Here is a 15,397-nt window from a genome sequence, read left to right on the forward strand (position 1 = left end):
TCCCAGTACCACAGTACTTGCTGTGGTAACTTTTTCCCTGTGGCAAATCCTAGGGTGGATTAAGGGTAGAAGTGCTGATACTGGCACTGCTAGGTAGTGCAGTGATAAACTTGGTGCACATGGACAGAGGGGTCTGTGCTAGTGGCAGAAAGAACTCTGAACATAAAGCTACTGTATTTAATTCATTGTAATATTCAATTACAGTTGTCACCTGAATTGTTGTTCAGTGTTACTGAAAAGTGATTTTTAACATTTGTTCAGACTGTGCTATCGCTTTATTACAACTATTGCCAGCAAGTGATATAATTTGTGATATTAGCAATAGGAGTACTTAACTGAAGAGTCTATAGCAGTTTTCATTCTGCTTTAATAATGGTCTAGCTGTTGGAAGAAAATCTTATAATATGTAATTAAACCTTTTGTTGTTTCATTTTTAGATTATTAAACCCTTATTAAATATATGAGAGTTAAAGGTTATAGTCTCCTCCATTGGATTGTCACATCTCATGTCAAAAGTATGACATTTCAGAAACATGGATGCATCTATTGTTTATCATTTAAGTGCTGACAGTGTGCTCTGCGCTGTACATGGCACACAGAAACACAACTCCCAAGCCCTTTATTCACACAAGTAATCCTTGAATTCATTGGGGGTATTCATGGATACAGGCTACTTGCATAAAAAAATAGTGCTGGTTAGGAAATAGTTTGGGTTTTTTTTAATGGAAAATTAAAAAAAACCAAAAGTTTTTGACTGGAAGGTTTTCAGTGTCTGGTTCGTCAAAGAAAAACCAAAGTTTCCCATGGACAGCAGACACTTTTTGCAAAAGTTTTTATTTAGTTGAAAAGCCCAATTTTCTGTTGAAAACCCACTTACATGGAAAATTCTTGATCAGCTCTAATAAGTAAAGATTTACAAAATCAGGTGTTGAGTGAAGATCAGAAATACCAGTAGTAGATGCAACTGGAGGTTCACAAATTATGTATGTTTAAAAGTGCTTCCAGCCTTGTCACCTTTTAAACTATAGAGCCCAATGTTTGCAAAAATGATGCTCAAGACTGGAATTAATAGGGGTGTTGCAGAATCAAAATCATAGAACGGTGAACATAGTGAGTGTATAATTTTTAGTGATTTTATAGGGAAACTAGCCCAAGGGAAACTTAAGTTTATAAACAATTACCAGGTGCTGCTTTCATGAGCTGAGTTTTTATTTTAATGTATTCTTTTTCATTTTATCTTCATTTTATTTCTCCCCCCACCCTCTCAGTCATTCTGTGTAATTGTGCTATACCATCAGAGCAGCTATTTTGCAGTGAGTATATTATTGTCTACCTGGCAGGGGGCAGTTCACTCATTACAAGGCAAGGCATGCTAGAATATGCTTAAAATATACAACCCTCTGGTGGTTGCAGGCTGGCAGTTAATGCAGTAGCTGATAGCTGGCAGCAATAGCACTGACTAATGTTAAATGGAGACAATTTTGAAAACTCTGTGTGTTGCCCAGTATGGCAGAACTGAAGGCAGCATCTGGAAGTGTATGTACCCCCTAGCATGCTTTAGCTTTTCTTTAATTTAACTCATTTAAAGTAAAATACTAATAAAAAAAGTATACTTCTATGAAGAAGAAAAGGGATCCAAATCCAGCATCTCTTTCCAAACTGAATTTTTTCAGGCTTCAGATCCTTATTGACCCTTTAAACATTCAAGATGAATATATTCATTCTTGGCTCTGTTCTCTCCTTCTTTATCACCCTATTATCTCTCTCTCTCACACCCCCAGCATTCCCCCATTCTCCCCCCCCCACTGTTTTTTCTCCTCCCCTTTTTGCCCCATCTGCCTCTTCTGCAACTCTCCCACTCTCAAAGAGCTCTAATCTGCTCTCTCCTTCCAACTACCTCTCTGGGTTAGAACCAACTTTGACCTGCTTCCCAGCTGCCAGTTCCTTCCCCTACCTCTCTACTTGAATATCTGTTCCCCTGACCTCATGGTCATTTGTGGATGTCTGCTCCCACCCAACTTGCCTCCCAGTTGCCAGAAACCTTCCTTTCCATTGGAGATGCATCCTTCCATATTTGTCTGCTTCTGCCATAACCGCACTAAACCTTTCCTGCTCTTGTGGTAGCCATAATTTCTTACAGCAATGACTTCTGAATATATTGAACACACCTTGTAGTTTAATAGTCACATTGCTCCTCAGAAACTAGATACTAGAAATATCACACTTTCAAACAAAAAGCTGTGAATAATTCACTAGTCTTTTTCTAGTTGAGTTGACTAAGGTTACAAGCAGGGTCACAGTAATGCAGAATCCATTTATCCCGCATTTCAGTTCTTTTACTATGTGGATAAAAATTAAGCAAGATTTTATGCAGTTTTTAAAAACCTTGAATGCATTTAACTAATAAACAGCCCCTAACCAACAAACAAAGCAAAAAACAAAACAAAAACAAGCATTTGTCTCAACAAATCACATAACCATTTGCTGAACTTAGTACATATGATAGTGTGAGAGTCAAAACACAGTCATTTGAAGATGATTTGCTTTTTGGCCTACTTGTTAAATATCACCCTAAACATTTTACAAAAATGATGTAATTATATCTGTGCTTTCATGATTAGGTACCCTAACCAGAGTAAGTATCAGAGGGGTAGCCATGTTAGTCTGGATCTGTAAAAAGCAACAAAGAGTCCTGTGGCAACTTAAAGACTAACAGATGTATTGGAGCATAAGCTTTCGTGGGCGAATGCCCAGTTCGTCAGACGCATGCTAATGTAACGCTAAGTTAGCTAATGTAACGCCAATATTTAAAAAGGGCTCTAGAGGTGATCCCGGCAATTACAGACCGGTAAGTCTAACGTCGGTACCGGGCAAATTAGTCGAAACAATAGTTAAGAATAAAATGGTCAGACACATAGAAAAACATAAACTGTTGAGCAATAGTCAACATGGTTTCTGTAAAGGGAAATCGTGTCTTACTAATCTATTAGAGTTCTTTGAAGGGGTCAACAAACATGTGGACAAGGGGGATCCAGTGGACATAGTATACTTAGATTTCCAGAAAGCCTTTGACAAGGTCCCTCCCCAAAGGCTCTTACGTAAATTAAGTTGTCAAGGGATAAAAGGGAAGGTCCTTTCATGGATTGAGAACTGGTTAAAAGACCAGGAACAAAGGGTAGGAATTAATGGTAAATTCTCAGAATGGAGAGGGGTAACTAGTGGTGTTCCCCAAGGGTCAGTCCTCGGACCAATCCTATTCAACTTATTTATAAATGATCTGGAGAAAGGGGTAAACAGTGAGGTGGCAAAGTTTGCAGATGATACTAAACTGCTCAAAATAGTTAAGACCAAAGCAGACTGTGATGAACTTCAAAAAGATCTCACAAAACTAAGTGATTGGGCAACAAAATGGCAAATGAAATTTAATGTGGATAAATGTAAAGTAATGCACATTGGAAAAAATAACCCCAACTATACATACAATAAGATGGGGGCTAATTTAGCTACAACAAGTCAGGAAAAAGATCTTGGAGTCATCGTGGATAGTTCTCTGAAGATGTCCGCGCAGTGTGCAGAGGCGGTCAAAAAAGCAAACAGGATGTTAGGGATCATTAAAAAGGGGATAGAGAATAAGACTGAGAATATATTATTGCCCTTATATAAATGGATGGTACGCCCACATCTCGAATACTGCGTACAGATGTGGCCTTCTCATCTAAAAAAAGTTATACTGGCACTAGAAAAGGTTCAGAAAAGGGCAACTAAAATGATTAGGGGTTTGGAACAGGTCCCATATGAGGAGAGATTAAAGAGGCTAGGACTCTTCAGCTTGGAAAAGAGGAAACTAAGGGGGGATATGATAGAGGTATATAAAATCATGAGTGATGTGGAGAAAGTGGATAAGGAAAAGTTATTTACTTATTCCCATAATACAAGAACTAGGGGTCACCAAATGAAATTAATAGTCAGCAGGTTTAAAACAAATACAAGGAAGTTCTTCACGCAGCGCACAGTCAACTTGTGGAACTCCTTACCTGAGGTTGTGAAGGCTAGGACTATAATAGCGTTTAAAAGAGAACTGGATAAATTCATGGTGGTTAAGTCCATTAATGGCTATTAGCCAGGATGGGTAAGGAATGGTGTCCCTAGCCTCTGTTTGTCAGAGGATGGAGATGGATGGCAGGAGAGAGATCACTTGATCATTGCCTGTTGGTCCACTCCCTCTGGGGCACCTGGCATTGGCCACTGTCGGTAGACAGGATACTGGGCTAGATGGACCTTTGGTCTGACCCGGTACGGCCGTTCTTATGTTCTTATGCAAAAAGCTTATGCTCCAATACATCTGTTAGTCTTTAAGGTGCCATAGGACTCTTTGTTTTACTCTGGTTAAAAGCAACAATGTTAGTGCTTTGTGGCAAAGGCTTGCTAGAATGATGATCAGACAAGGAAAAAGGTTCTGCTACATGGATTTCATGCTATTCCAACTTCTCATAGGGCTTTACAGTCACCAAGGCTCTCCACTTGATTGCTAAAGCCTGCCTTTTCTCTTGGGCAGTTGAGGAGGGTTTTCTTAAACTCAATTCCCCACAATCCCCCTTGCTCTATGCTATTGATTGTAGCCTGAAATCCAACTCAGTTTTTGTCTGCAATCATATTTTAAAAGGAACAAAGCACCTTTTTAAATAAGGATGTGCCAAAAGCCTCATGCAGAGCTGAGCTAAGCCATATACAGTTCCGATAATTTTTGTCCCATTATATTCTTCCTTTGGGGGAAAAAAGGTTTGGCTTTTAGGTACTTAAGATGGCTGACACCATGTGGCAATAGACGAAGCTCCCATTAACTTCTCTGGTCCATGATCAGGCAATCAAGTTAATTTCCTCAAAAATTGTTTTAATAATTCTGCTAAAATAGTGATATCAGTACTATAGTACTACATAAACTTGCTGTTTCCCTCCTTGAGAAAATGACCACAACTATATTTTTGTCCTTTAGGTGGCAGCATATGACTTCAGTCTTCCAGTGAACGTTAATTTCAGTGAGGTTCCATCTTCTCAGCAAAGCACTACAGCTACGACACCTTCTGGGTCAGGAAAGCACATAATTGTTCCTCGTCCTCAAATTCTGTCTATGACTGCTCCATTATGTACAGTTCAAGCAACTGGTACGTAAACTAGGAATATTAAGTGTGTGTGCATGTGCGCGCGCGCGTATGTGGTGTGCTCTGTATTGCCCTTTCAGGGGTTTATTGCTAGCTTTAGCAAAGGAAAAATTAGATGCTAAAGATCTGAGGGTAGAACTTACTAGTCTAATTTAGCATTTATTATAATATCAAATAATTAGAAAATGTATCTTTGCATCTATTCACTCAATTTTAAATGTGTATTTTTGGATGTCTTTGAAACTGGAATTATAATGCTATCATTTCTAAAAATTAAGTATCTGAGAATCATAGAAATATAGGGCTGGAAGGGACCTTGAGAGGTCAAGTACAGTCCCACATGCCGACGCAGGACCAAGTAAACCTAGACCATCCCTGACAGGTGTCTGTCCAGCCTGTTCTTAAGAACCTCCAATGATGGGGATTCCACAACCGCCCTTGGAAGCTTATTCTAGTGCTTAACTATCCTTATAGTTACAAAGTTTTTCCTGATATTACAGTCTTCTTCATAAGAGCGCTTAACATAGCTGAAGACTGTTATCAGGATTTTTATCATTTTTATTGCTCTCCTCTGTATTCTCTCCAATTTGTCTATATTTTTCCGGAAGTGTGGCACCCAGAACTGGACACAGTATTCCAGCTGAGGCCTCACCAGTGCTGAGTAGAGCAGGACAATTACCTCCAGGGTCTTACATACAACACTCCTGTTACTACACCCCAGAATGATATTAGCCTTTTTTGCAACTGCATCAGATTGTTGACTCATATTCAGTTTGTGATCCACTGTAACTCCCAGGTCCTTTTCAGCAATAATACCACTTTGCCAGTTCGTCTCCATCTTGTAGTTGTGAATTTCTCTCCCCCCCCATAAGTGTAGTAGTTTGCCCTTGTCTATATTAAATGGCACCTTGTTGCTTTGTTTATTGTTGGTATATTCAGTATCTGAGCACTGGGGGAAAATATACTTCTGCCAGTTAGAAGTCTGTCTTCCTTTATTTATTTATTTATTTATTTAGTTAACCCACAACCCAATTTGTTTTCTTCTTACTGACTTATAGTACCAAAGTTGGTACTAGCCCCACCACACTTGGAGTAGTTGGCAGGCAGTGTGGAGAAATAGCACATCTTTCACTCCGTATCTTTTCTCTGGGGCGCTGTAAAAATTAGTAAAATTAAAACATGGCTCTGAAGCAGTGATTGTAATCCAGCCTGGAGAGAACTGCTGGGTTTTCTGTTCATATACTTCTGTAAGGAAGAATAAGGAATTTTTTCTCTTCTGGCCCTTAAAAGGCAGGTGAGTGCCCAGATTCCCAGGTATGTTGCTGCTAGCAGCAAACTGGCACCTCTTAGTAGTACAACTCTTCTCAGTAGTCTGAATTCTAGTTAGTTGCCTGGCTCGGGGCATGCCCTGTGCCCCAGGCTTCAAGTCGTGCGACTCCTGTCGCAGTTCTATGCCCAGCAGCGATCCTCACACTCAGGGTCTTCGCTGTCTGGGCGAGACTCACGTAAGTGAGCGGTGTAAAAACTGCAGGTCGTTCAAGCCACGAACGAAATGCGAACGAGCTATCCGTCTCGGGGCCTTAATAATGGAGTCGGCATTGGCCCCAGCACCAGCACGCCGATCTGATCCGGCGCCGGGCACGTCGTCGGTGCACAGCGACACCCCATCAACTAGTCAGCACCGCTCCTCCGCTAAGAAGCAAGGGGAAGACTCAGCGGTGCCGAGAAAAGGACAGGGGTGAGGCCACACCCAAGTTGGGCAGCCCACGATCCCCCTCGGGACCCAGACCTCCGACTCGTGCTGAGCGGAGTAGTCCGGTCCCGTCCGCATGTGCCTCACCTGCAGTGCGGATACCGTCGACGCCGGAGGCAGCGCAGGTAGCGTGTGACTTCCTTGCCCTTCCAGTGCCGAGCGTGCCGCCTGAGATGGGCCCTCGCTCCAGAGGGAAGCCGCTGCTGGGAGATCATCGACCCTCCCCAGTTCGGCATAGCCCCCGCTCCGAGGATGAGGTGCCTACCTGTTCTGCGGGGCCATCTCGTAGCCCGCGTCGGACGCCCACCCCATTGACCGACTCACCTGAGAGGGAGTCCCGAGCGTCCTCCACTACCCGCAGGGGTCGCAGGCACCGAGACAAGAGGCGTCGACGCTCCTCTTCCTACCGGAGCTATAGGTCTCGACGCCATCGGGACCGATGCTCACATTCGAGTGTTCGCTCCAACAGACATCGTTCGCGAAGCACCCATCGGCCGTCACCGGCACCGAGGCGTCGTAGCCATGGTTGCCATGGGGACTCCGGAAGCAGTACCTCTGACGGGTACAAGTCTTCCTCATCAAGATCTAAGTCTCGAAGCAGGCACCGACATGGCCGTGAATGCTCCCCTCGCTCGTATGGCACCGTGCGCTCTTCAGCGACTTCGGCTTCGGCACCCAGCCGCCCATCCCCGAACCGTGCCGTCCTGCAGGATCAAGCGGCTCCGCTAGGTCCCCAAGCGGGGCACTGGCAAGGGGCACCCTGGCAGGGGCAGTGGTGTCAATTGGCACCTTGGCCCTAACTGCCAGCACCAGCGAGACCTCGTTCGGCGGCCGGTGCATCGCAGGTGCATTCGACGTCCCCGCCTCGGCACTGGGAGAAGTCAACTGGCACCAAAGCAGCGGCACCGTATCCAGGCTCGGACTTGGGGGTCGAACCACCGGCACCGCCTGATGCCTTGGAGGCAGATCCGGTCCCGTCACCAGCACCGGAAGACTCTATTACGGTGCCACCACCCGCCTCGCAGGAGGACTTTAAAGTTCACCAGGAGCTCCTTAGGCGGGTTGCCTCGAACCTCCAGCTCCAGGCTGAGGAGATGGAGGAGTCGTTGGACACCTTGTTCAACGTCTTGTCCTCCTCAGCACCGGGCCGGGTGGCCCTACCTCTCCACCAAGGGGTGGCCAATATCTCGACTTTGCTTTGGCAAACCCCAGCGTCATTGGCGCCTATTTCTAAAAAGGCGGAGAGAAAATACTTTGTGCCCGCAAGGGGCATGAATATTTGTACTCTCACCCAGCCCCGAACTCTCTGGTGGTGGAGTTGGTAAACGACCGAGAGAGGAATGGCCAACCCGCGCCCACTCCCAAGGATAAAGACGCCAGGAGATTGGATACCTTCGGCAGAAAGGTTTATTCATTGGCGAGCTTTCAGCTCAGGGAGGCAAATCACCAAGCCCTCCTGAGCAGATATGATTTTAACTTGTGGGGGTCTCTGCCAAAATTTGAACCTCTTCTTCAGGAAAAAGATAAGAAGGAGTTCAGAGCTTTGGTCGACGAAGGCGCGGCGGCGAAAGCGGCCCTCCAAGCGGCTTCAGACGTGGCGGATACAGCAGCCCGTTCAGTGGCCTCCGCTGTTGCCATGCACAGGGCGTCCTGGCTCTCGCTGTCAGGGCTGTCCGCGGAGTCCCAGTCCCTCATGCAGGACTTGCCTTTCGATGGGTAGGCCCTGTTTGTGGACCAGACGGACACCCGTCTACACGGGATGAAGGACTCCCGCACCACCCTGCAAACCCTGGGCCTATATGTCCCACCAACTAAGGACAGACCTCGGTTCCTCCGGCTAGAGGCAGATATGAGCCCTCGCCTAAAAGACCAAGGGAGCAGAGACGCAGGTCCCAGCATCAATCCCGCTCGGCCCCTCGACCTGGGCCCGCCCAGGGGAAGAGGCGCTTTTGACTCTTTGCGGGGGGCCACCGGGCATGTTGCCAGGGAAGCCCCCCAGTTAATAAAGTTTGTGTTCTGCAACCGTTTATCTGCCTTCCGAGTGCAGTGGTCCCGAATAACGTCAGACCAACGGGTTGCAGTTCGCTTCGCCCCCCCCCCCGAGGTTTCCGGGGATCCGGAGCACGCCCTCCTTCTAGACCAGGAGGTGACGCGCCTCCTCATCCTGGGCGCGGTGGAGAAGGTACCTCGGGAATTCCAGGGCAGGGGTTTTTACTCCCGGTATTTCCTGATCCCGAAGGCAAAGGGCGGGCTCAGGCCCATCCTCGACCTGCGGAACCTCAACCAGTTTATGGTCCGTTACAAGTTCCGTATGGTGTCCCTGGCCTCTATTATTCCATCCCTAAACCCGGGGGATTGGTTCGCAGCCCTGGACCTCCAGGATGCATATTTTCACATCCATATTTTCGAGGGTCACAGGCGCTTCCTGGTAGGGCGGGACCACTACCAGTTCACGGTCCTTCCCTTTGGCCTTTCCACAGCCGCCAGGGTTTTTACGAAATGCGTGGCGGTAGTGGCAGCCCACCTCAGGAGGAACGGGCTGCAAATCTTCCCCTACCTGGACGACTGGCTGCTCAAGGACAAGTCTCAGACTCAGGTGCAGGCCCAGCTAAAATTCTTACTGGCCACATGCGAGAGTCTAGGCCTAGTGGTAAACGAGGACAAGTCCACGTTAGTGCTGGTTCAGCGCATACACTTCATAGGAGCACTGTTAGACTTGGTGATGGCCACGGCCTCTCTCCCCCGGGACAGGTTCGAGACGCTCAAAAGTCTCATAGCCTCAGTCACGGCCTTCCCCGTGTTGACGGCAAGGGTGTGCTTTCAAATCTTAGGCCACATGGCAGCATGCACCTCCGTGGTGCGACATGCCAGGCTCAGGATGAGGCCCCTCCAACTCTGGTTGGCCTCCCAATATCCCCAAGCCAGGGATGGCCTGGACAAGGTTGTCACGTTACCCTCTTCCCCCCCCCCCCCCAGCATAGTGGCCAGCCTGCAATGGTGGTCCCTACCGGCCAACATGTTGCAAGGAATCCCATTCCAAGAGACCCCTCCCTCACTAGATCTGGTGTTGGACGCCTCAGACCTGGGGTGGGGAGCCATCTGTTCTTGGTCTCACCTCTCCTGGAAGGTGGCTTTCTTGGTGGCTATCACCTCAGCCCGTCGGGTCTCGGAGCTTAAGACCTTGACCTCGGAACCCCCGTATACGGTCTTCCATAAGGATAAGGTCCAGCTTTGCCCGCACCCGGCCTTTCTCCCCAAGGTGGTCTCCGCCTTCCATATGGAACAGGACATTTTCCTACCGGTACTCTGTCCTAAGCTCCATTCCTCCAATGAGGAACGCCACCTACACTCGCTAGACGTGCGTAGGGCGATGGCCTTTTACCTGGACCGTACTAGGCCATTCAGGAAGTCCTCGCAGCTGTTCGTTGCGTCGGCCGAGAGTATGAGAGGGCAACCGGTCTCCACCCAGCACCTTTTCCGCTGGATCACCTCGTGCATACGCACGTGTTATGACTTGGCAGGGGTTTCCCCGCCACCTATTGTAAAGGTCCATTCCACGAGAGCACAGGCCTCGTCAGCTGCCTATGTAGCCCACATCCCTATCCAGGACATATGTAGGGCTGCCATGTGGTCCTCTGTCCACACTTTTTCCTCACACTGTGCCATCGTCTCCCAAGCACAGGATGACGCTGGGTTTGGTAGGGCGGTACTCCGTCCTGAGAACCTCTAAACTCCTACCCACCTCCATCAGATATAGCTTGGAGTCACCTACTGTGGAATACACAGGAGCAATCACTCGAAGAAGAAAGGACAGTTACCTGTTCCGTAACTGGCGTTCTTCGAGATGTGTTGCTCCTGTCTATTCCACATCCCGCCCTCCTTCCCTCTGTCGGAGTTGTCTGGCAAGAAGAAACTGAGGGTGGGGGGAGCACGCAGCTCTCCTTTTAGCGCGATATAGAGGCACCACTCCAGGGGTTGCAGCTGTGCTCCCCCAATACGGGTACTGCTAAGGGAAAAACTTCCGGCACCGGTGCACGTGGCGAGCACGCACACCTACTGTGGAATAGACAGGAGCAACACATCTCGAAGAATGCCAGTTACAGAACAGGTAACTGTCTTTTCCTTTACTGACCCTCTCCTTCATGCTGGTCTGCATATACGTACTACTTGAGAGCTCTGGTATGGCTCGCCCGCAGTGTTCAATTTATGCATGGGCTATCAGAGAATGAGGCTTTAATGCATTTATCATCATATTAGCCTTCTCACCTTTAACGGTGTCCACATACTGCTGTAATATTTTGAGTAGCAGAGAAGGCTGAGCCCTCAACTCCAATATGTAAGAATACCGGGAACAGGGTAGATTTCTGGGAAAAGAAATAATGTTGGAGTTTTCTAACACTACAGGGCCCAAACCTAAGACCTACCTTTGACATAATGTTTGCCCTCAAGGGTTCTTCTCTGCAGTAGTGCAGTCCTTATGGATAAAGACAATTTCTGTTGAATATGTCCACATATGTTCTTTTGAACAAAATTGAAACTAAATCCCAGTACAGGCATGAATGTGAAATTATTAAAAAACATGTCTCTTTAAAGAATAAATACAATGTAACAAAGTGACAAATTGATAGTGCAGAAGTGATTTTATGTAAGGCCCAAAATTAAAGGAAATATTTATCTTTTACTTCTGCTTTTTTGTTTTTCTGTGGAGCAATGAAATTATACACAGTATTAAATCTTGATAATGAATGACAATCTTTCTTATAAAACCTTATGGATGTATATGCGCCCTTTTCATATGCAAAAGAAGTGAAGTGTAGAATATAACCCTTGGAACAAAGGGTTTTTTATTTATTTATTATTTATTTATTTTTATTGTGACTTCAAAGTTAAGAGCCACTGTCAATGAGCATTTATAATATTCTAATGAGTAAAAGATACCTTAGGTACCTCGTATATTATGCATTTCAGTAATCAATACACTCAATTTAAAAAAACACTTCCAAATATAAAATTACTTGGTTGAAATTAAAATCTTAACACTTTGAAGACTTCTTTTCTCCTACACACCTACAAATACAGATAACGTATATTTAACTGTAAAATATAATCACTATCACACTCAGTAAACTGCTACTCTATTCAATATTACTAGATATAGACAAACACTCCAACAAGACTGATTGAAAAATGGCAATGGATATGTACAAAATATATCTTAAATTGGTATTGGTATCCCATTGCATAATAAATACCATTAAAAAGTAGTCTGAAAGAATTGTAGGTTGCCACAGTCCAAATATTTTAAAAGTCAAAGGAACCTTCTCTAAAAGTAGCTGATAAATCAGGTTATAGTTTCTTCTATTCTGTGGCTATTTAATTATATCCTTACAGAAATCCTTTCTGGGGGACAAATACTAAATAAATGTTCTGAGCACTCAGTATATTACTAAGCCATGCTCTTTTACTGTAGGCAAATAGAAAAACATGTTTTTGTGCTATGAGAGAAGGACTTAATAGCGTTACTCCATCACACCATCTAAGAAACGACACTTGTTATTGATTAGCTATTTTCAGATATCACATTGAAAAACAGAATGTGATAACACACATGCTTTTTGAGATCTAAGGTCTTGATTCTACAAATGCTGTCTCCCATGCTTAGTCACTAGTCATGCATTTCTGTTGGTGGGAGGCTGTGTATTTTCTACACGTATGTAATCTTTATAGAAAAAAAAAATCTGTGTTTTCTTACCTGGGCCATTGCCTGGGATTAAAAGTACCCAGGACAGGGTTTGAGAACCTGAGACAGTCCTGGCAGCAGAATTACTACTGTTGGCAGATATGTCAGAAGCTGATGGCATCCTACTGTGGATGTGTGTGTTCTCAGAACTGCTTACACTGAAAGCAGAACCATTCTATCAGCAGTTGGGTTGCCAGGCATCCGGTTTTCGACCAGAACGCCCGGTCGACAAGGGACCCTGGCGGCTCCTGTCAGCACCGCTGACCAGGCCATTAAAAGTCCAGTTGACGGCGCAGAGGGGCTAAGGCAGGCTCCCTGTCTGCCCTGGTTCTGCGCGGCTCCTGGAAGCTGTCAACAGGTCCCTGTGGCCCCTAGATGCAGGGGCAATCGGGGAAGCTCCACGTGCTGCCCCGACTCGGAGTGCTGGTTCTGTAGCTCCCATTGGCTGGGAACTGTGGCCAATGGGAGCTGTGGGAGCGGTGCCTGTGGGTGTGGTGCCACCTGGCCACCCCTGCGCCTAGGAGTGGGGCCGGACATGCTGGCCACTTTTGGGAGCCATGCAGAGCCAGGGCAGGCAGGAAGCCTGCCTTAGCCCCGCTGCGCCGCCGACTGGAAACTGACTGGGTAAGCGCCGACCGGCTGGAGCCCGTATCCTGAACTCCCTCTCTCACCCCTGGCCCCAGGTCACCTCCCGCACCCAAACTCCCTCCCAGAGCCCGCACCCTTTCCTGCACCCTAACCCCCTGTTGCAGCCCTGAGCCCCCTCCTGGAGCCCTCACCCCAAACCCTTCCCGCATCCAGACTCCCTTCTGGAACCCGCACCCCAATCCCTCATCCCCGGCCACACCCCAAAGCCCGCATCCCCAGCCAGAGCCCTCACCCCCTCGTGCACCCCAACCTCCTACCCCAGCCCAGTGAAAGTGAGTGAGGGTGGGGGAGAGCAAGAGACTGAGGAAGGGGGGATGGAGTGAGTGGGGGTGGGGCCTCAGGGAACAGGCAGGGCAGGGGGCAGGGGGCAGGGCAAAGGTGTTCGGTTTTGTGTGATTAGAAAGGTGGCAACCCTAATCTGCAGTCATGCAGTTTTCTGAACTTGAGCGTAGCAAGCACAGTTTCAGTGTCATGTGGATGTTTTTGTTACCAGAAATCATGCATAGGCTGGTGAGCTGTTTCATCAGTCAGGGAAGGAAAGCAAAGTGCACAGCCAAGTACTTTAAGGCCCCTTCTTCAGGGTACAGTTAATTGTTTATATCAAAGGACATAACCAACACAAAATAAAATGACTCAACTGAAAAATAGCGGTCATAATCCCCAGAGGCTTTTTCCTGCCTTAACTAGCCTTGAGGAAAGAGAGGACACACTCAGTGATTTCTGTTTTTTGGGGTTCCTTTTAGCAAGTTTCTAGCTCTCATAATTGTGGAGAAAAGCGAAGTGAGTACACCCTAAAGGCACAGAAACCAGAAGACAAATAAAAAGAACCCAGTATTTATGATGTCTTTTTTTTTTTTTTTAAATCTGATTTTTGAGGTTTAGGTGTTGACTTCTCAATGCTTGGGTTTGGAAATACTGCACAATACCTTTCTCTGTGATCCTTGTGGATCCAGCTGGGATAGGCAGTAATCCCTTAACCCTTTCAGGGCAGCTACTTTACCTTGTCACACCATGTTATGTACTAACCACCCTCTGGACCAGTAGTTCTCAACCTGTTTACCATTGTGGACCACATATGCAGCTCTGTGTTATGTGGGCTTCATCAACACAATATATATACTACCCATACATCTTAAAGAAAAAAAGGTTTTGTATTTGTTATATGATAGCAATATGATTCAAATCAATATAGTACCTTTCATTTCAACACCAGCAAATGTCTACCATGGAGCATTTTAAATTGGCACTGTTGACTGTTAAATTAATTAATTTATTTCAAGGGTAGCCTGGCATTGTGTATTGCCACCCTCACTTCCACGCTGCTGCTGGGGTTGCTGCTGGGCTGAGCACCCAGAGAGCATGGCTGTGGAGCCTGCCTGCAGAGATGGGGACTGTCCCCTATGCACTGAGCAACACATGCATCCATTCCCCCAGCCAGGGACTGTCCCTCATGCACCCAGCTCCCCCACCCATGGACTGCAGTTAATGCTTTATCATAAATCATACATCTTTTGCTTTCTTTACTGTGGCACTGGAGAAGAGAAATTACTGTATTAAATGAAAAGTAATGCCATTGTGATAATTCTATGTAGATTTTGCTATTCACCAAAGAATACATATAAAGTATCACAAATTTAAATAAATTGAAGAACTACTAAAAAAAATAAAGAAGCTAATAATAGATGTATCAAACTTTTAGTAGCCATTTAGAAAAAATGAAGCTAATACTACTTGAATTATCCATCATTACAGAAAATTAATATTTAGTGGTGACAAAAATAGATGGGGCTCAAAGAAACCCCAGTTCACTATTTACAAAGTTTATTTTTTAGTCATTGATTGGACTTCTAAAGTACTTCTCCTTGTCCACACAGGACCTAGTCTGATTCCTTTTTGTGTTAATCTGAAATAGGAAGAGAGTATTCTCTCTTTTTATAGCATCAGTGTTATAAAGGAAAGACATATTTTTAGGTCAGGCTAAAAATCAGACTTGACTTCCCTTTTGTCAACTGATGTGTTGATGGGTGCACAATTAATGTCACAGAAATTTGTATCCCTGTATGGGGGGAGAGTCATAATCAAGTAGACATTTACATT

The 15,397-nt window shown here is 45.8% G+C and overlaps 1 protein-coding gene across 1 annotated transcript in view; it reads left to right on the plus strand.

Moving 5' to 3' along the window:
- Positions 1–15,397, plus strand: part of CFAP47 (cilia and flagella associated protein 47) — a 704,026-nt gene that overhangs the window by 93,219 nt on the left and 595,410 nt on the right. Inside the window, exon 22 of the mRNA XM_065423211.1 lies at positions 4,994–5,162. Within this exon, the coding sequence (XP_065279283.1) occupies positions 4,994–5,162 (169 nt within the window). The remainder of the gene's footprint in view (positions 1–4,993; positions 5,163–15,397) is intronic.

This window comes from Emys orbicularis, chromosome 1 (assembly GCF_028017835.1).
Source record: "Emys orbicularis isolate rEmyOrb1 chromosome 1, rEmyOrb1.hap1, whole genome shotgun sequence".
Classification (NCBI taxonomy): Eukaryota; Metazoa; Chordata; order Testudines; family Emydidae; genus Emys; species Emys orbicularis.